At 31.5% G+C, this 22,663-nt stretch overlaps 2 protein-coding genes across 3 annotated transcripts; both read right to left on the bottom strand.

Moving 5' to 3' along the window:
* Window positions 1-5,147: 5,147 nt before the first annotated feature.
* Window positions 5,148-12,687, bottom strand: LOC111397860. Its single transcript, XM_023024830.1, has 5 exons — window positions 12,595-12,687; window positions 7,569-7,580; window positions 7,417-7,491; window positions 6,268-6,323; window positions 5,148-5,834 (listed from the first exon to the last, which is right to left on the bottom strand). Exons 1-5 carry the CDS (start codon window positions 12,685-12,687, stop codon window positions 5,432-5,434), a joined length of 639 nt encoding a protein of 212 aa, XP_022880598.1. The 3' UTR covers window positions 5,148-5,431.
* An 831-nt stretch (window positions 12,688-13,518) lies between these two features.
* On the bottom strand, window positions 13,519-21,710 carry LOC111396892 (phosphoglucan phosphatase DSP4, amyloplastic-like). Of its 2 annotated transcripts, none has more exons than XR_002703085.1 (14): window positions 21,515-21,710; window positions 21,369-21,438; window positions 21,173-21,223; window positions 20,779-20,875; window positions 20,473-20,549; window positions 20,310-20,386; window positions 20,092-20,172; window positions 17,634-17,766; window positions 16,758-16,817; window positions 16,393-16,449; window positions 15,456-15,551; window positions 14,742-14,801; window positions 14,064-14,339; window positions 13,519-13,856 (listed from the first exon to the last, which is right to left on the bottom strand). XR_002703085.1 is itself a non-coding variant. In XM_023023489.1 (14 exons), the coding sequence occupies exons 1-14, from the start codon at window positions 21,538-21,540 to the stop codon at window positions 13,725-13,727; spliced, it is 1,125 nt and encodes a 374-aa protein (XP_022879257.1). In that variant the 5' UTR covers window positions 21,541-21,709; the 3' UTR covers window positions 13,519-13,724. The 2 variants fall into 2 exon arrangements, 1 of the variants encoding a protein (XP_022879257.1); XM_023023489.1 differs by having other exon boundaries at window positions 14,232-14,339; window positions 21,515-21,709.
* Between the last annotated feature and the right edge of the window lie 953 nt (window positions 21,711-22,663).

The raw sequence follows: 22,663 nt of genomic DNA, 5'->3' as shown, positions 1-22,663 counted from the left end.
CCAAATATACCCTTCAATACATGCAGAGAAATCAAAATTCTCTTTCGGGGGCGCTGCCCCCTCGACCCTCGCGACCTGACCGGGCAGGTCGATCCCCGTTTGTGCGCCCCGAAGCGGCGAAGTGGCAAACAATTTTGCCTAAACGGATTGAGTCGGGCTTTTGAGTATTTGGCCGAATTCGATACGAACTTTAATCGATTTTCAATTCTCAATTTATTTAACCAATATCCAACACATATTGCTCTTCAGAATTTCAGAATACATTCAAAAGTAATATTAATGACATATATACCCATACGACATTGGAATTAAGCTCCTATTTGATAGCTATCTTTTGGGAAGAATGAATTTTTGGATAGTAAATTTTTGGAGAATGTATGGTTTATAAAAGTAGGAAAAAAAATTGGTTTTACATAAAGAATATTTTATTGTGAAAATGTGTGATTAAGAATGAGTATGAGAAAAAAGAGTTTTAAAAAAATGATTATAAAACCAGAGCAAATTTCCCATTTCCAATAGCAAATATATGTAATATATTCAACCCTTTTGTAAGGGTTAAATCCACCAATTAGTGTCATCATGACTATTTGAGTTGATTTTGTCTCGTCATGGTCACCCAACTTTATAATTAGTGTCATCATTATCATCCAATTTGATTTTATTTCACCATAACCACGTAATTTGATACAAAGTTTCACTATGACCATCCAATTTTATATAACATTTCACTAAGACCACCCAACTTTTTCACCATTTTCACTAATTTAAAAGGGGTAAAACCGAACTTTACTTATAAATATAAAATAAATTAAAAAATAAAATATCAACTTATTTAAAAAACATTACTTAAAAAATAAAAATTTATTTTTAAAAAAATTACTTTGTAAAATAAAATAAAATAAAGTAAAAAATTATTTGTAAAAATTCCTTAAAAAACTAAATAAAATAAAAAAACTTATTTGAAAATAAATGTTTTTAAAATAAAATAAAAACTTATTTTAAAAAAGTTACTTAGAAAAATAAAATAAAATAAAAACTTATTTTTAAAAAAGGCTTTTAAAATAAAAAACATGTTTTTAATTTTTTTAAAATCTATTTTTTATTTACATCTTTTATAATTATAAGTGAAAAGAAGTTGGATAGACATGAAACGTTATATGAAATTGAATGATCGTGGTGAAATCTTATACGAAATTGGATAATCATTGTGATAGTAAACATAAAGTTGGATGACTATGATGACATTAAGTATAAAATTGGATAGCCATAGGGGCGGACTCACATAGGTCAAATGACCCCACAAATTTTTGGTTTATTTTTTTATTTTTATGGAAAATAGTTGTTTTGACAATTTTACAAAATACTTTAATACATGCCAAATGAAGTCAAAACATTACATTCTTTTTTTTTTTTTTTTTTTTTTGTTTCTGGGACCTACGATCCAGCCCTTCTTCACGCAGACCATTTAAACCGCAGGTTGTGCCCCAAACTGGTTAGGGTCCAAGAGCCCTCCCAATTGAACTGTCAAAGTGTCAAGCGAGTCAAACTCATGTATGTGTCTTACCTTCCAGGAGAACTCCTAGCTTCCAGGAAATATCCTGCCTTCCAAGAGAATGCCTACCTTCCAAGAGCCCCATGAATCGAACTCGCGACCTCTGAACTGCCCGCTTTGAAGAACTCTGTCCTTTGCCAGTTGGGATGTGCCTCGGAAGGCCAAAACATTACATTCTTAGTATCATTTCGAAGCGCTCATGACCTAGTTTTTTACTTCTTAATGGCGTGCGGAATGATTAACCATAACAAATGTTAAGATGTATCGAAGTAGGCCGTTCCAAATCAGTATTTCAAAAATTTCGATAATATGCTAATTTTTAAAATTTGCCGATGATCGTATACTATCCGAATCCACAAATCGCATGCAAAATCTAGAAGCTCGTTTCAAGAACTACATCATAGTTATATCGATTGATATAAATAGATATCAGAAATTGTTAAACATGCGTCAAACGTACATACTAAAAGAAGCATTAAATTTGTTTTTCTTTTAAAAAAATTCAATTATTTCATTGACGTTTATTATTTTTGCACAATAAGTTTTTCAATATAAATTACATCAATTTATTAGGAAATTTTACATGAAAAATGAAGTCAAAAATTCTAAAATTGTTACGGATTAAATTTAAATTGAATTACTTTCAAATTATTTTTTCGTTAAACTTACATTTCATTTACTTCCTAAATTAAATGTGAATTTTATTTCAATTCATTTAGTTCCTACATATAATTTGATTTATTCGTCGTTAGCTCAACATTCATAAATGACACGGTAAACAAAACTATACGTATAGCAAAATTTATTTATCAATATTAATAATGATATAATTATAAAATATTTTCAAGGTGTTAAAATACTTTTTAACTTATTTTTATTAATATTATATTATTTTAAAAAATTACACATTAATTTTTGACCTCATAATCTAAAAAGGCCCTTGGATAGCCATCATGGATGTAACCCATTTTTGTAACGTAAGAATATATCTTTCGGGGGTGGCACAATTGTCTGTCTTCACATGACAAAAGGTACAAATTACTGTGTTTTTATTTGTCTCTTCTTGAGATTTCTCTTTTCTTTTTCTCAGTTTGTGTCTGCTCATACGTAGATTTCCTTTCTGCAAATAATCAACGTTATTGGTGTCGAAGAAGTAAGATCCGACACGACACAATTGAACGTATCAATTATATTATCACACACGAAAGATAACAGTTATTTTTTATTGGTTTAATCTGCGGCTGAGAAAGATTTTTCAAATTAACACGATAAGCATGTTTTGCATGGTCAAACAATCGAGTTGGCGCTTTTGAATTTGTACCTAAGAATGTGATTATTGGTAGCAAATACCGTACGTGTATTCTTGGTTGAATAATTCTATTTGTACTAAACTAGAGGTGCTGAAAGTCATCCCTCTTCTCACAATGCACGTGAACTCAGTGTGAATATAAAAATTTTCAAATGTAGTCCCTACTCCCTGTTATGAGTAGTTGGTAAAGAATTAGATAAAAAATATGAATTATGCTACACTTACAAACTTTTTTTTGCAAAATTCTTTACCCACTACTCATAATAGAAGGTGGAGACCACAACCCAACATTTTTTAAATTCACGTGAGGACTGCTTGTTTATGAGAGTAAGTAACTCATTTTGTACACATTTGTTTGTACATATATATTTATCCAAAAAATATAAATATGCATGTAGCATTGCTCTTCTCGATTAGTGGGCACCTAACAAAATGTTGAACTGAATCGCACCAATCTCTATTGGGATTCTTACGTATTTTTGTAATTGTTATTATATTCTTCAATTATTTCTTCAATTAGAAAAAGAAACCCCACCCGAAAGTGAAAAATAAGTAAACAAAGAAAACGAAGAGTAAAAATATTTGTTATATTTCATAAATTTCAGAAATTGAATAAGTCCATAAACGATAATTCCATTGTTCTCAAGTATGTCAACGTACACACTTGCCTTTTATTCTACGTATATTTTGAATATCGTTAAGTCATCTAGGAAGATGTATAGTATTAAATAATATTAATGAAATAAAAAATTTAATTATTATATTATTCACACACATATCAAAGATTTGTTGAGGTACAATTGGTTGCTCAGAGTTTGCTTCATTCCATGGAAATCAAGATACTATTCGTGGCTTAAGACTTAAGCTCTTGTATAAAGGCTTCTTAGTTATTATTCCTTGGTAATATGTGACTAAGTTTAGCTAATCTACTTTTACTACTCATTAGCTAAAGCTTCCTTAGACTCGTCAGAGTGAAGCTAAGTTGATACAAAGCTGTGAATTGAGTTCAAAACGATCGAAGACTCAATAGAAAAAGAAATATATACTCCTTCCTAAAAATAGACTTATTTTCATTTTTAACGCAAATTAAGAAAATATAATTTTTTTTTTCATTTTCCTAATATACCCCTATATTACATAATAGTTTAAATATGAGTATTTCATATTTTTTTAATAACGAGACACATTAAACAGAGACATTAGAAAACTAAAAAATTAATCATACTTTCGATAAATAGAGTCATATAATATGGGAAGACAAAGAATGTCTTTTATTAATTTCTAAAAATTGAATCGCAACCTTTACATGATTAACCTCTTGATAAGGATCAGACAACGACAAGATATCTCAAACCATATCAAACTTAATTTGAATCTAGCCGAGATCAAGTAATTAATCACTACTTTAATTTATCCGATCTACATTTACTTATCAAGTGTAGCGCGTTAAATGAAATTTGGCGAAAACAAAAGAAGTAAAAATTTGGCATGCATAGCTGATTTGATAAAGTGTCCATCCTTTTTTTGTCTCACGTCATTTAATTCTGAAGACATTATTGGCACATAGGAAAATGTAATATATGAGATATGGAAAAGATATTTATTTGCAAATTGTGAAAATTAATTTGAATCTAGCCGAAATCAAGTAATTAATCACTACTTTAGATTATCCGACCTACATTTACTTATCAAGTGTAGCGCGTTAAATGAAATTTGACGAAAACAAAAGAAGTAAAAATTTGGCATGCATCGTTGATTTGATAAAGTGTCCATCCTTTTTTTGTCTCGCGTCATTTAATTCTGAAGACATTATTGGCACATAGGAAAATGTAATATATGAGATATGGAAAAGATATTTATTTGCAAATTGTGCAGTATTAAATAAAAAATTGAAAAATCATCCAATTTAGTACCGTGTGAAAGTGTCTTAACATACCCGAATAATTCTAAATTTATGAATAATTAAACAGGGAAAATGATCCCTATGCCAACCATAAATAATTATATTGCATGACTAAGCAAACAATATCTAAATATATTTAGTCAAGAAATTAAATAGTTTTGTTTAATTATCAATCCCAAAGCCGTGTCAGTTACTCAAAGAAAGTAATGTCAAACATTATACAGATCAACCTTCATACCAACTTAAGAAAAAATATTAATACTTACAACTAATTCCGTTCACAAGTAAATAAATAAATAAATAAATAATAAACAACTCCAAATTCCCTTAAAATTTCCCTTCTATGACCTTTCATACCATTTCAATCCAGTTTTTAGACAATATGAGAAAAAAGGATGCTAAAATTTAGGTTTATATAAAAGAAAATAAACAAGTTTAATAGATGAATCATAAGCAGGAAAAAACAAATACATCTCAAATCTATGTCTGTACCCTATATATAATTCAGATCCAAATTTAGTCTGATTTCGGGAACAACTTTTCATGAATTTAAAATCATAATTTTCACAATTAAAAACAAACGTGTAATTACAAATGTAACTCTACCTGATCTTGCAGTTCGAACTATATATAAAACTCCACAGTGTAATTAAATTCTCTTTCTGATTTACTCAAAGCATCTTCTCTTTTTGGCGCCGTTGATTTTTGCCTCAGCAATTCTGAAGAACGATTCAATCTCTTCTCTCGAAACCACATTGAAGAACTGCAATTCTGATAATTTTCTCTTGCATGAGGGCACCCGGGTCGGTTTTTTCGGGGCTGGTGGGCAACTGAGGATCTTGGGAATCATGTTTTGTGGAGACTTCGGTGTGTGGCAATCTTGATCATTGATTGGGGTTTTATTCGTGCAATTTTGATCTTCAGATGATTGTGAAGAGTTGATCTTTATAGCTGGTAATCTGATTTCGAGCAATTCTTGTCGGAATTCAAGATCTGTAGACATTGTATCTTGGTGGGCGTGGGCGGAGAGAGGCTGTGGACAAGAAATGGAAGACGAGAAGGTGTGAGATCTGCTTCAATATATAGAAGAGGAAAAGGAATGGGTTTTACTCCATGAATGGGTTATTTTCAGCAATAGTCATTCAAGTTTGTTAAAATTTTCAAAATGGTTATTAAAGTATTTTTCTTGCAGTAGTTTGTTACTTTTAATTATTACACTTATGATCATTAGACTAGAAACGTTAACCAAGAATCTTATACGTCACCTTTAAATACCAGCATGGATACATATGGCGTCAACCAATACGTGACACCAGCCAAACATATTAAATAAAACATTCATACCTAAAAGCGTAATACATAAATAAGACTATAAACATTTGATACGGCGTATTAGGTAATGCAATTTGTGTCCATATCAGCATTTAATGGTGTCAAGTAAGTTTTTCTAGTTTAGTTTTGGCTAAGTAGAAACTCGTGTGAACATTACTGTAAGAAAAATACTTGAATGACCATTTTGAAATTTTTAGCGAACTTGAATGACCAGTATTGAAATCAACCTTCAATGTATAAGATGAGAAGAGAATAATTCCATGGTACAAGAAATTATTGACAGAAATGATAACGGTGCTGCGTTGACAGCATTTATATGATGTAATTTTTGTGTTTGTTGTATCCAAAATCAATAAAAAAAATTGCCAACTATTTTTTTCTAAGAATTTTGTCAATTTTTTTCTTTACTTAGTGCTTGTTTAGTAGAGATTTTGTTAATTGATTTTTTAATCGTTAGAGATAAAGTGGGTCCTTCTCGTGAGAGAAGAATTCGAAAATAAGTAGTGAAATAACAATAAAAAATTAATTTTAATTGGATTTTAAGTTGCACCAAACATGCTCTTAGTAACAAAACTGGATGAGGAGAAAGTGTGGTGGGGTGGTGGCGTGCATTGGAAGGTAATTGATAGAGGGAAAGGTGGTTGATATTTCTTTATCCTGACACTTTGTAACATGTCTATATCATAATTGTTACATATTTTTTCTGCAACTCACTCTACTTTTTTAAGTTAACTCACAAATATTTGGCCTTTTCTTGTAAGTCATTTCCTGGTTAACAAAAGTTTGTGGCTCCCTCCCTTTTTTTCTTGTGTTAAAAACATTTCTTGGGTTCAAGATTATACACCCAATCTACCTTTCAAAACCTCACTTCATCGACATGATTAAATTAAATAATGTTCAAAAATATATAGTAGCGAATAAATAAAACAAGAAGAGTGATAAGTACATGTACACTTCTTGTGTACATAATTGATTACACCACCTCACATGGAGGGGCTCGCATATATTTTATTGTATGCGAGCCGTATGCGGGCCCCTTCATATGATGGGGTGTAATTCATTATATACAAAATAAGTGTAAGTAGACTTATTCCTCTTGAAATACTTTCGAGCATGCTTCACAACCACTCATGCCTGTTTGTGGTCCTTTAATTTCAAAAATTAGAGTATGAAATAGTGATTGATGTTGAAATGTGTTGCTAAAAAAGAATGAAAAGTTTTTTATTTATGTGTAATATTATTTTAATGAAGAATGTGTGGTTGAAAATGAGTACTATAGAAAAAATATTGTGATAGAATGTGGGAAAATGATTGACAAACAAGGAACGAGGCCCTAATTCCCGACTCCAAAGCCACTTTTAATGTTGACAGTGCTCCAAGTGCTTGATTGCTTCCCTAGGAAATTGGAAACCTTTAATAATATACAAATTATTCTTGAATTGTGTTAAGAAAAAAGAGTTAAATCTTATTACTTGTACTATATCCTATCAACAAATCAAACATGAGAAAATATAGATAAAACAAGAATTACAAATCAAATGTTCAAAGTTGAGGAATTTTAAATTTATGATTTCACTCATGCTACTTATAAAATATCAAAACTATAGTTAAATGACTATAAAGAGATCAAGAAATCATGCTAACATTTATACAAATTTTCCTAATTTTCTTTGACATTTTTAGAAAGTGATAATTTGCAGTAAATACATGTAATTAACCCCAGAACCCTAAATATAAGAAATTAAAGAATCTGAATAGGTAAGACAGTGAAGGAAGCGTAAAAGCCTTTTTCTATCAACTAATTTGATGGTTTTCACTTTTGGGATTTGTCATGTGGAAGTTTACAATTTACGTTAACGGGCAAAAAGCCAAAAAGTGATAACTAAATGGACACCCACCACAGCCAACGCGCTTTATGTCCCTTTTTTTTGTATTGATTTTAATCTAAATCAAAGTCAATCTACCAATATTAGCCATATCTTTTACAGGACCATAACTTTTCAATCACACGTTTTAAATTTTTTTTATCAAAATTTATTAAAAATCTAATTTTAATCCCCACCAAATGGGGCTATGAACCATCTTCACTTCGTTTTTCAAAATTACGTGTAAATTCTTACCGGTTTAACTAAAATCGAACTTGAAAAAGAAATAAGGTTATAGAAGGTATTATCTTCTTCTTGGTAAAAAATAATAGATAATACGAACTATAACTTTCACGAATCGAAATTTTAGCTTTTTTTCTTTTTCCTTTTTTTTTTTTTTTATTTTTGGTGAAATTATGAAAAGAAATTGTAAGTCTAGAACCAAAGATAACAACTTGGTTATTCCAATCAAATTTAATTAAAGAAAGGGACAAAAAAATATTTTTAAAATTTTGTGCATATTTGAATTCTTATTCTATAAGTTTCTACAAACTCATTGATTATCTTATGGACAATAAAAGAATTAATTTTAATCCACGTTTCAATTAATTATCCTTGTATGTGAAAAATGTGATTCAATCTTTAGCTATTTGTCACAAGTGTGACAAATGGCTAGTGTGCTTAGGGTCCAACTACATATTCATCATGGCATGTTCAAGGCATATTTCACGCTACCTCATGCTCGACTTTAACCAAAACTATATATTTTGATTCCTCACCAACCTCTATTTCTCTCGTATGCGAAAATTGAGTTTGTATGTTGTACACCTAAATTTTCAAATAGTGTGTAAACGAAATTTGGTAATTCACTTTTATCAATCGAATTAATGGGCACATTATCGTTCTTACAACACATGGTTGGACATAGAAAAAAAAATGAAATAATTTGTTGAAATGGTGCATAGGATACCATAGTAGAGCCTTGAATACGCCTATCTATCTACCAGATCTTAATGAATGAACTATAATAATAGGGATAATATTTCTTTGGTTGGTTGGTTTTACCAAATGCAATCCAATGAATCTTTCCACGTGAAATGTGGTTCCCTTACCCTACTCCATATGCTTCATTCTCACTCTTTCACAACATCAATATGGGCATTCTAACACCTAAATATTCATCTTTTTGCTCCCTTTATTTGCCATTTTCACCTCGCGGGTCCATTTCTATTCGGTGAAATCACATTCTAGAACCATTATTTTAGAAGACGATGCGAGTATTGACCTAAAAAAAGTAAATGCTAAGAAGTCAAATCGGATGAAATTTCTGGTTTGAGGTGATTAATTTTGGAGTAGAAGGTTTGGTAAGTTGTTAGGTTTGATGAGGTCTAATTTTTCAACTTTCGACTTCTAACCATAGCAATTAATGATTGTTCCAGTTGAACTAGTCGGTCCGATCTAATTATTTTGACAATTCCAAAACACATTATTTTTTGGCGAGGTTCTGAAAAAGCCTTCTATCGATGAACTTGGTAAAAACTAATCTTATTATTAAAATTGTTTTAGTTTCAAATGTAAGCTACTATATAAAATGTCTTTGGAAATGGATTGTAATTTATAAGCTAATAGTCAAACAAAACTTTTATCTATAACTCGCTTATTATCCACACAATCCCAAAACTCAAAAGTAATAACATTTGGATTTTATTTAATCATTTAGCAAACATGCAATGATGCACTTAACAACCTTTTTAAAAATTAGCTTTTTTCTATTTAAAGTTGATTAATCTACTTTATTCCAAAATTGATTGATATACAAGTAACTGAGTACAAGAATTAATCCTTTTTCCCCTATCCAAACAAAGCCTTTCTTCGAAGAAATTTCATCTCTCCATTATTCTTATAACCTTGCTCTCTATACTTTCGCACAATCTTTTAGAACCATTTCAATTTAGGTGAGAGATTATGATAAAGTATAAAATAATTTGATAGGAATAAATACATAAAATAAGAAACTAAAAGCATCTTTTACAAGAGAAAAAGCGAAATGACACAACAAAACTTTTTTAGTTTTTACTACAAGATGTGATATGAAAGAAAATCATATTGCATCCATCTTTTGAAATCCTATCACACCCCCAGTGCTATATATATATATATAAATTATTTTTGAATCCTAAGTAACCACCTTACATTATTGGAAATATAAGATTTACATGACATAATTGAAATTACATTGGTATAATTTACACATTTGATAGGATTCATCCAGTATATCTCTAGTGGATCTCAGACTTATATGCATCCATGACACTGCTTTGTATAGACACTCGTGAGCCATGTTTTCGTCTTATTAGGGATGTCAACTAGCTTTGATGCTAGATCTAACACGTAATTGACATTGTCATCAGTGCATGTCTCGTCTCGAGAATATTAAAATTACATGAGACAAAATCGTGTAATGTTTAATGCTTATTTTTCAAATAAGTCACCCTCAAACCATGTGTGTTATAACACAGCGGTGTTTAAAAAATCAAACTTCTATCTATAATAATTATCGTCGAAAATTTTTCATGATGATAATTAACTATCTTTTGAACAAATGTCCTAATAAAATAATTATCATATATTTACTCTCTCCATCCCACAAAGATAGCCTTGTATCTATATTCATACAGATTAAGAAAATGTAATTAATGTAGTTGAAAATATAATTTTTTTCTAATATACCCCAACATTAAATAATAATTTAAATATGAATAGTTCATATTTGATAAGAACAAAGCACATTAAATATGAAAATATTAGAGAATAAAAAGATTAACTATATTCTCAACACGGAAAATAGTCAATAATTTGGAATAGACGAAAAAGAAAGCAAACATATTTTTTATAGGACAGAAGGAGTAAGCTTCATATTTATAATTTTTCTCATAACTCAAAAAATCTAATTTCTATTTTAGCCACATTTTGGTAAGAAAATATATTTTAGATTTAGAATAGTGATTGTTTGACGAATGTATGGTTAAATATAAGTTTTAAGAGAATGAGTTTTTAATAAGATGAGGACAAAACATAGGCTAGATTCTTTCCCAACCAATTATCATGTAGCTAGTAAGATTTCTTGCAAGTTAAACATGAATATTACTTTTATAAATTTATAAATCAATCTTGCTATAGTGACAAACTCAACGACAGAGTCAATGATAGAGTGAATACGTATCAATATATAATTAGATAATTTTTTTTTAGTACAATACCAAGTCCGACCTTGTCACCTCTCCACGTCAGCAATCCTTATTCAAGGAACATAACAATTTATAAATTCAAAAATGCTCCTTATTCAGACCAAAAAACAGGCCTAAAAACAAGGGATTGAGGTGGCACCCACCTCGACCCTTGATTTCAATTGATTCAAGGGAAATCAAGGGCTGAGGTGCACCCACCTCAACCTCCTATTTTTAAGCCTGTCCCTAGGCCTGGATCTGGAGCAAGCTTCTTATAAATTATTAACCGCGGTAAATTTAATGTAAATCCAACTTCACGTAGCATGGAATCATGTGCAATGATTGTGTGGGCAATATTAATAATATTCACCTCGGAAATTGTAATTAATTCTTATGTTTTACTTTTCAGACAATAACTGAAGATTTCTTGATATAACCACCATCTTTATTCCTAATGCCAAGTCAAGCTTACTTCACACTACTAAACATTCTTATTATTATTATTTGTAACTTTTTCCAGTTTCCATTCATGCTTTCCAGATCCAATCCCAAAGAAGAATGAAACATGTCCAAGAAAGAAAGAATAATGAAGACCAATAAAAAAAAGATACAAGTAGAAAAAACTCAAATGTAAAGTGGGTGACGAAGATAATATTGCGAAGAGGTAAGCACAATTCTTTATAACTGAACAACTCGGACAGTACAATTTTAATGTTACATCAAAGAAGCAAAAAATGAATTTTGATTTTTCAAATCGACATTTATCCGATCTAAAATTTGAACTTTCCTTCTAATAAGCCAATTAATCCTGTGACTGGTGTTAGAAGCTTGACGAATAATCAAACTTTAGTTTTTAATTATGCCCTTTACAGGCATTTGACATATGGAACAAATATCAAAGTGGATGCTTCAAAAAGCAGGCAAATACCGAAGTGTCATCATTATTCTTTATTCGTCTCAAAATGTACTGTAATCCATGTGCATGTTGTATCGCCAAATGGAACATCCACAACAACTCATTACTTTTTAATTTAGCCCACAAATGACTTTCTTTCTTTTTTTTTTTTTTTTAATTTCCCGTAAATCTAATCAATAAATTAATAGATCAATTTTAAGTTAAAATTAAGTACTATCATGTTTAGATTATTTTATTTATTTATTTTTAAATAATAATATTTTGTGTGTCTAGGTGGACCAACGCTAAACTCATAAATTGTTAATGATTTTAGACGGTCATGCTTTCTTTCATTCTCACAATTTATTTACATATTCGAAATGCACTTGCTCTACTAAACAAAAAGCTCAAAGCTAGTGACAAGTCGAACTACTATTTAATTTGTAACATCACGTAAAAAATTAAATAATACTAGTATAACGTTGGTCGACCATGTCAAAGGCCTACTTACATCCTTTTTCCTTGCCCCGCTCATGCAAAATTGACAACTATTGGCCTCTATTCTATCAATGAACCCTAAGTTCCATGGAGAACTATTGCACATCTTAGGAATCTACTCGTGCAAGTGGTTTGCATTAATTTTCTGATTGCATCCATTCACATTCTAGCCACTCAAGTGACTGTGATGCAAAGCTAAACTAAGTGCTAGTAGCCCAAGTGACAAGGTTACTTGACCTGACTTCTCTTTTTCTGAACCTTGTAAAATATTTTTGTGATAGCCGGCATGCCCAGTCTACTGAGCTAAAAAAAAAAAAAGGAGAAAAAAGAAGAAGAAAAAGGAGAGAGTCTAGATTATTATGAGGACAATGCAACGTATGAGATTTTGACAAAACACAATCACAAACGATCATTTACGGTGTGTTTGATTACATTTATTTTCCATGAAAAATATCGATTTTCCACCCAAATTCCTACTTGGACTGTTTGATTGCTATTTTTTTTCCATAGAAAACATTTTCCAACTTTTGAAAATATGACTAATTTTCCATGTTTTTAAGGAAAATATTTTCCTTAGATAGAGGTGATTTTTATTTTCCACAAAAGATGGAAAACATTTTCTTTTCTAGGTGATATTTTCCATGTCAATCAAACACACTTTTAGTGTCAAAACTCCTGAGGTGAAGCTATGGTGACGAACAAAGTACACGAACATTTCAATCTTTATGTGCTATGAAACTTCAACAACAACGTAAAGAAAAAAATTATCCAAGTTTCTTACTCAAACTAAAACATATTTGGCTAAGCTTAAAAGCAACTTCTATGAAACATGGGTCTATACATTTCAGGAGAAAAAAAAAAATGGGAACTTCTAAGCTACATCTTAAAACTGTTCAGCAGGGCGAAGTACCACACCAAAATTCACAGAGACATGTTATGGTACCATCAATGGCAAAAAGAAAAGGTCCACAACTGAGGGATTTATAACATCATTTTGCCGTCCATTAATAGTATTATGCTTTCATTTATAAGCATAACATGTATTATTGCATTCTGTGCATAGATACAGGTGATTATTGGGAAGTAACAATTTGTATACTACTTTACATGTATGTTAACTAGTAACTCATTATGCCGATATAATTAGTCCTCATCGGGACAAGCTTCAAGAAATTGTCTAATTATGCAACGTTCATTGGTTGTAAGAACAGGGTTGTTACCAGTTAGCCTATTCCAAATTGCAGCATCAATGCTACTGTGGTCACTGCCAAACACCTGCATACAAAGAATGAAATTGATATACTAGACACAGTTTGTCAAATAGTTCAACGCGGGTTTGAAAATAAATTTGGGATAAAGAAGCAGAGTTTGAAAATAAATGTAGAGAGTGGTTCTAGTAAATCTTCACCAACGCTTAGATTATGCCCACATTCATTAGTTTTCCCATTAATTTTCCTCTTCAGACCTTGCGCTTCAACTTACTGATTAGTTTTGGTTATGGCTGAAAAGGAACTTCATTCCTTAAGGCTCTACAATAAAGCCTTCGAAGAAGGGTCAAGTAGCAATTACTTATGCAAGATGAGGCCCTGCTCGCAGCATTAAATGCATTCCTTAGAAATAAGAACTGAAAAATATTAGGTGAAACGACACCTTAACATAATTGTTGACATGTCCATCTTTGTTGGGGCTAGTGACGAGCTCGTACTTATTGCACATCCATTCACCATCAATAATGTACTTGTACTCATATTGCCCTTCCTGTTTATGGAAAAAAGCCAATGATTTAATCCAACCAGATTGACAAAGTTACACTTCTTTCCTATGAAGCTAATTCAAAAGCTTAGCACTTGCAGAGCAATTATATTGCACAAAAAGTGATTAATTATTGAAGACCAAGCATATGTATCGTGATCTTGTGATGGTAAAATTTAATCAACCAAAAAGCTATGATTACAAAAGTGCATAAATTGGATGGCAGTTGGAAGCTAAATATGGTATCATGTTTTTCTGATACGGGTGCATATTTTGATTCAATAATGCTACCTTATAAAGGAGAAAAAGTTAACCTCGAAAGCCATCAGATTCACTCTCAATATAAACAAACAATCCAGTGAAGTGACTAGTAGTAACAAGTACTAATAAGAATTTCAATATACTTACAGGCAATTCTCTATGGAGAATCCATATACCTTGTTCCTCATCATACTTCAAAGGTATTCTCTGAAAAGAATTATCAGAAAAATTATCACAATGTCATCAGTACTATTAAATTAAATTAGCTAATACATGGAAGAAGTTGTAAAGAGAATTATCATAAGCAAATCACGTCAATCATGTTTCTAAGTTCTCTACACATCCGAAAACTAATGTCGAGCTAAAATGTCGAAATTTAACTCCCATTTACACAAGGTATCAAGCTTCTGTGAACAGAACATATGTTGCCTGTGTGATAGAAATAGAGAGGCAGATTTGCAATTAATGGATACTTGAAGCTCACGTCAGTTGGTTTTGTAACTTCTAAATTCAACATAATACTCAGCAGTACACAATACTTCTTTCAGGTAATTGATACTTGAGGCACAGACTGGTGAACTGAAAATTGAAGTCTAATGAAGAAAATCAATTTAGATAGGGAAACTAGCATACAGTTGGGACTTCCGATTGATGTAGCTAATTCTTGATACAAATTGAAGAGTGAATTCGTCTCATGCTAAGATAAACCCACTTAACATTTTTGTGTTGCCAAATATAACGTCACATTGAAGTCAGATAACACAGGAACTACACGCACAAATTTTCTGTAGGGCAACAAAAATACAATTCGACTGGATAGACTTTCTAGAAAAGAGGTTGTTAGATGCCCTCAACTATTACCTGACCCCATCCAACATCAAGTCCTGAGATTTCCACTGTCGAACAGTCGATGCCATTCCATGTCAATGTTACCGGCTTCTTTTTTAGGCCTGTAAGCTTTAAACAGGAGAAAGGTTAATTCAAAAATATTAAAAGAGCTTTTCCTATATCATGATGCATATAGGAAATAAAATAGCCTACATAAAACAATAAAAAGGCTCTAGCCAGGCTCCAAAATTAATTTTGGTACTCCAGATACAGTGTTGTAAATCACATCGTGAAGAGAAGTTCAAAAACAGACCAGCTCAACTGCATTAGGAAAGTAAGAGAAAGATACCAATGCAACAGAAACAACTGTTAACATCATTTAGAAGTTTTTGGAATAGATTACAAACTGCAAAGCCTGTTCCATTTAGAATTTTCTAGTAAATTTAATTACTTTAAAATTTCAGTAAAGTCTCAGCAAACTTCCAAATTTCAGTAAAGTCTGAGCATTCATTATACATCCATCCCATTGGAACACGAAAGAAAAAAAACCTGTATTATTAATTTAGAATGATGAACACATGTTAGAATGTTCCAAAAGCTTATAAAACAATAGCCTGAGTTTTCTAATATTACTGATTGACGAGTTCAAATGTACTGGTTAAGTTTGTCATACTATAAATTATACACTTAAATCAAAAAATTTGTGCAACTAAATACAAGATGAACCGGATCATAGAATCAAAAATATCATCCAAAATCAATATCCTAATCGTCATTTTCAGAGCATAGTTTTTGGAAGCATGACCAAATGGATCCCAAGACATTGGCATCTAAAGTGATTTATATCATAAGTATTTTCAATGGAGCCAACCCCTAATGTATCAACTTTTGGACGTGAATAAGTGAAATTTGTAGTCCTGGATTATTAAATAGGACATCAATTTTATGTTCAAGGGAAACAAGGACTCACAATATCAACAGTCGCACTTTTGATTGCATCCAGCTTTGGAAAGCTCGAGCGCTTGCTCTGCAAAGAGAGAGAAATAAATATATATCTTAGTCTATTGTGATATCCTTGTTAGAAAAATATGACAATGTATAATTTCAAAATTTGCAGTATAGTTTCTTCTAAATGCCGGGAAACTTGGTGATTTTGGTATAAAGAAGCCATCAGCTCTGGTTAGACGACTTCACCAACAAAAAAATCAGAGCTGTCATAAGAAAAGAAAAAATAGACAAAACATTTGCAACAGTGAAACACAAGTCTAAAGTTACATGAAATATTACTAGCTAATGAATGATTAGGCATGCATAAAGAATAAGTAGATATATTACCATTAGTAGATTGTGTGCTTCACTGAGCTTATAGCCTTGAACCCAGAACATGTAAGCCAACTGTATTTTAAACCAAAATCTTGTTAGTTCTTCATGAAAAATATATCAAACATATTTCTAATCGAAGTGTCATAAATAATAGTATAACAGCGAAGCATGCAATGCATCTGCTGCCAGATGACCTTCTCAAGCAACTCTGTTGTGCATTTTCATTTTAATTTTTTAGAAAGGGTTTGGGCTGAATTCATACTATAAAAATACTTTCCAGGTTATTGTTCATGTTTCTTTATGGAAAAGTTTGTCAAGTGTTGTTCCTCTTCCTATTATGTATCCTTAATCTATCTATTCCACTTTCTACAAGCAATGGCTGGCTTCTATAGCAATTGACACTGCCTACGGCCGCCAAGTGACAACCCTCACAAATTATTCGTCAGTTGTAAACTCTTTCCCACCACCTAAACATCCACAGGGGAAGGTTGCCTTATTTCATCTGGGAAGTGATGCAGATAATTTTTTCTCATTTAGTCTTCCTTTCTAAAATATTAACATTCTCGAAAAATAATTTGCCAGTAAAGAGAACCAAACCTTGATAATCAGAGCGTAGGCTATAACAGTTTCTTATTCACATACTACTACCCTTTTTGTTCAGATCATATCCAAATATTGTTTAACGGTAATCCAGATATTGTTCAGATCTATTAGCATATCTAATCAGTGTTTACATTTCATTGCGAATCTGGACAAACTTCTAGTTTAGAAATACTTATAGAAGAATATATCCACCTCCACCGAAAAAATAAAATAATACACATATATAAAGAAAATTAATTAAGATAAGTGAAACAAGAAGATAATTTAAAAGCCTGTCATGCATACCGCAACTGCTGGAGCTCTTCCAAGGCCAGCTGTGCAATGTACATAAGTTACACCCCCATTTCGATTAATAGCTTTGTGTAATTTGCTTACGACTGCTGGAAAGCGCATCCGCAGATCAAATGCATCAAAATCTCTGATTAATAAATACATATAAATGTCATGTTAAGTGGAAAACTGCAATATGTTTCCGTATTATGAGCTAAGTGTTGGAGAATGCATCTTATACAATTTTTCTGAAGTGAATGAACATGAAATCTAAGAAAATAGCAAACTACAGCTAAATATTTGACTCTTTCTTTACATGCTCCAATCTACTAGACTATACAAAAAGATTTTCCTTTACTCTGCCCTTCACATAATAACCTTTTTTAGCACAGCTGATCACTGACAACACCCAGTTCCAAGCATCCCTCTGTGTCTGCTGAGAGCAAAATAAAGGCGTGTTCGTAGACTGCAAATACTTACAAGGTTAAACTTACAAGTTTTATAGAACAGTTATTAGACCTGATTTCTACAACTGAAATCTAAAGTTGTTAATGACAATGTGCACAAGATGAAAGTGTCAGAAATGAGGATGTTAAGATAGGCTTCTTGCTTTATTATCATCGACAAGATAAGAAATGGAAACATACAATGATTCCATTGCAGTACAACATGTTATAAGGGAGAGAGGTAGACAAAAATTATTGCCCCGTTGTGGTTGTAACATATTTGATATTATATCTTTCAAGTGGATACAACCATGGATGAATGGATAACCGAATCCAAATATATCATAAATAAAGCTTAGTTTGTTTACTGTACACGATCAAATTAAAATAAAAATTATTTTTGCTAGGAAAAGATAAATGCATAGGTTAAGTATTTTACATGTGTGTCATAGATAAATCGTGTATCTTCTTCTCTTTTTACTTTATGTATACACATGCAGGCACAAAAGAAATACAGGTAGCAGAACAGATGTCGTTATAAGTGGAAGAAGAAAAGTACTCATAAATAAATCAGAAAAAGAAAATGTCTTTTGATTGCTAATTCAACTACCCCGTGTTGAGTGATGTAAATCAACAAATTTTAGAAATCATAATCTTTCCCAGCCAGCAGTTGTAAAGGATCTGATTGCGTTGGAACATGAGGTAAATGTAATGATTGACAATGGAGGGAAAAGGAATTCATGGAACCTACTCAAGATTTATTAGAGACAAGGCTTAATTTGCTATTAATGTATTTATATAATTCCCAGATTCCAACGTCAAAAGTCAGAAATTTTCACTTAGAGGGCAATATTACTATGGTAAAAAAAATCGTGGTCACTCAAACAGAAATGACATTATAGAATCTAAGAAAAGGTCAAGATAAAAATGCATACAGCTAAGGACGGAGTTAGGATTTTTAGCTTGTGGGAGCACTATAGCTGTTACGATGCTATATGCCTGCAAAACTATAATAGCTTGTAGTGCCTATAATAGTCAGCGAGCTGCAATAGCTGGTAGAAATATCGGCATTCGAGGAAAACAAACAAATCAATTAGTTGATTTGAAAACTTTGTAATTTTTTAAAAGTAATCAAAATTTACAAAATCTATTTCCCAATAGTAAGTGAAGAAAAAACATAGTCAAGTAAAACATTTTAAAACCTTGACCATATTTTTATGAGATTTGTTCGTTAAAAAAGAAAGGTTATTTTGTCTTTTTATTTTGAAAAAGGAAATGAATAAAACTTTAAGGTCTAGAAGTTAAAATTAGTGTTTTGCGAACTTTACCCTTCTAAAATGTGAGTAATTTAAGCTGAAGTTTATGACATTATGTAAAAAGATCATGGGGGTGTTAGGCAATGATTTTTCACCTCATTTTTTAACTGTTATTTCACTATTTCAGCCGTAAAGTTTGACTTCTTCTCTCACAGGTGGCCCCCACCTTTCTCCTAATGGTCACAAAATCAATTCTCAAAATAACTCCCTAATGGGGCCCATATATGCAAATTAAACTAAAGATTGGAGTCTGAATAGTCAATTTTTAAAGGTTGGGATAAATTTCCTACAAATGCTAAAGGGAGGGGAATAATTATCTAATTGCACAAACTTCTCAAAAGAAACATAAAATGGAAAAATTAATAAGTCAGCTGAAATTTGAAACTAAATCTACATAACAATAAGTAGGAAGCTTCACCGCCAGGCTGGTTGCACTTTCACGACATTATAATGAAGTTATAGTATTTATTTGTTGTGGGGTCAAGACTATAAAATTTAGATTTTTCTTAGAGCAAAACTAAAATTTTGAAATCAGCGCAGGGCAGTCGACGCCACTGGCCAGATGCAAAATCCACCCTTGCATACAGAGATATAACGTCACTTTTGAGTTTAGATCACTAAAACATGCATGGTTACATACTAGTGAAAGATTTCAAGTTTGAAGCTTATCATCTCAAAACCAATCTGTGTGCATTTAATTCCATTACCAACCTTATTGCAGCACGTAAATGTTGGATGTCACTGAAGCTGTTGGCGTATTCACGGATAGCACGGATATCAACGCTAAAATATCTTAAGAACTGTGTTTAAGGACTTAAACAAAAACCACAAAATTCTAGAAGGGATGTAGGAATCCATCCCAATAGCTAACAACTATAACTTTAGCAGAATAATCCCATTCAATAAATCTATATGAATTAGTTGGATACTCAAGATCCGAATCTTGTTGTAAGCAAAAGATAGTTTTCACTCCAATGCTGCGAAGCTTGTCAACATCTTCCGGACTCTTTCATATGTGAAGTGAAGCATGACTCAGAAGATTACTTAAGAGAATATAACATCTTTTGCATCTAGAGGGGAAATGCTTATTACCTGAGGGCATGATCCTACAATCAGGTCTGGACGAATGAAGTTGTAGTTCATTCCAAGTTCATGCCTATAGGTTAAGACTGTAGAAATACAATGTTAACGAAAAGATTAGCCAAATTATACTATACACCTAAAATAACGTAATCATAAACTAGGCACATGAAGAAAATTTCTTCAATAATTCACTCAGAGTTTAAAAAAATTGGATCAGAGAATCAGGGAAAGAAATGATCTGCATGAATCTTCCTATAAATGCTACTTTTTTTCCTAAGCTATCGAGCAGTGGTATCAAGTAAATGCTTCACTCACCGGCTCCCATAGCCGCAGTCATGTCATGACTGTAAGTTTCAGATTTCTCCATTTTCTCATTTTCATTTTCAGTGCTGGATGCAGAACCAGATACTGCCTAAAAAATTGAGTGAAACAATTAGAAAATTAATGAATTCAATGAAATATTAACGGATTTTTTGCTATATAAGAGTAATTTTAGTGTTCCATAACCATCCCTCCACATGTCAAATTGATTATAATTCAAAATCAGTTGAAACTTGAAATTGTAGGTCAACCTGTAATTATTTATTTAGCAAGCTTAAAAGGTGAAAACATATTGAATGAGTAACAAAGTTGACTAAAGAATCACTCGGTAATATATTTAAAAAAATAAATAAATAAATAAATGGAGAAATTCCCTTTCAAATCTTACCTTTAAAACATTAACTTGTGTCTGTGATAAATCAATACCTCTCTCCACACCCTGAATCACAATCATAAAAAAATTATTATACAAACGAACAACCCTCCAAATAGCACATTAATTAGAACATATTACCATCCATATGGAAATGTAAATTCAATATTTTTGAATTTTCATTGTTCGTCTAGACTTTAATTCCTCTTACTAGTATAATGACGGGACATCGAAGACTTCTGGCATAGTTTTTGAAGCTCTGCAGAGGCAATGCAGAGGATCTGAAACACGAAATATTAACAAATATGAAATGATTGACTCAATCCAGAATCGATAAGCCCGTAGATTAGCACAAACCTTGGAAGATTCGGAAGGCAATTCATCTGAAACTGCAGAGCGGTGGAATGAAGCCGAGTAAGAAGCGAATCTGGTACACTGCGCACGCGCGCGTGTGAAAGAGAGAGAGAGAGAGAGAGAGAGAGTTTCTGATTGATATTTTCAGGTTCTCATGGGATTGAATCGAACAAAAAAGGGATAATCTTTTGGGAGATTCTATAAAATAATTTAAATAAATAAAGATATTTTTTCAAGCATCCAAATATCTAATGGTTGTGCTCTCTCTGTGTGTGTGAGAGAGAGAGAGAGTGTGACAACGTACAAATTTGTTTACTAACAAATGATATGATGAGATTTGATTAAACCAAAATTTCATCAAATAGCATTATTCACAATCTCAATTTCATTAACTACGAATATGCTAAAAGGACGAAGTCTACAACTCGGACTAGTTTTTAAATTATTTGAGTAGTTCCTACACAGTCATCGAAAAAAGCTTTTTTGGATCCATTAAGTCAGCCCTTGTTTAAGCAACATTATTTTTCTTAAAATGCATTTTTGAATAGTGTATTAATAGAAAATGTGTTATTAAAAAAGAAAGAAAGTTTTGAATTTGCGTGTAATATTATAAAGAAAGTTTTGAATTTGCGTGTAATATTATTTTATTGAAAAATGTGTGGTTGAAATGATATCAAATTACTATTCAAGAATAATTTTTTTTTTTTTTGAAAAAATGTGGCTCAAACATGGCCTCAACATTCATTCATGTATATAAATTGTTTATAAATACCCGTACAATTTTTTATTCCCACATTAGGACTCACAAATCATTATATTCAGTGGCGAATCCAGGAAAAAATTCAAGACAGGCTAATACGTATAAAAAAAATATTACACATAAAAATAAAAATAAAAATTTACTTAAGTTTTTTGTTAATAGACATTTGGGCCGAAAGGACAGACTGTAGCACGGCGTAGCCCGTCTCTGAATCCGCCCATAATTATATTGTTTTATGATATAAGTTATTTATAAACATTTTCCAAACATTAAGTTTCAACTAATTGAACACACGATATACCAAAGTACCCATACTAGAGTTGATTATACAATGATACAAATTGGACCAAAATTTGAGGTAACCCAGGCCGAAGTAGTATTTGGCTCATGCG

This window comes from Olea europaea, chromosome 7 (genome assembly GCF_002742605.1).
Source record: "Olea europaea var. sylvestris chromosome 7, O_europaea_v1, whole genome shotgun sequence".
Classification (NCBI taxonomy): Eukaryota; Viridiplantae; Streptophyta; class Magnoliopsida; order Lamiales; family Oleaceae; genus Olea; species Olea europaea.
Note: the sequence above shows the minus strand (reverse complement) of the source record. Positions and strands in the feature narration are given on the sequence as shown.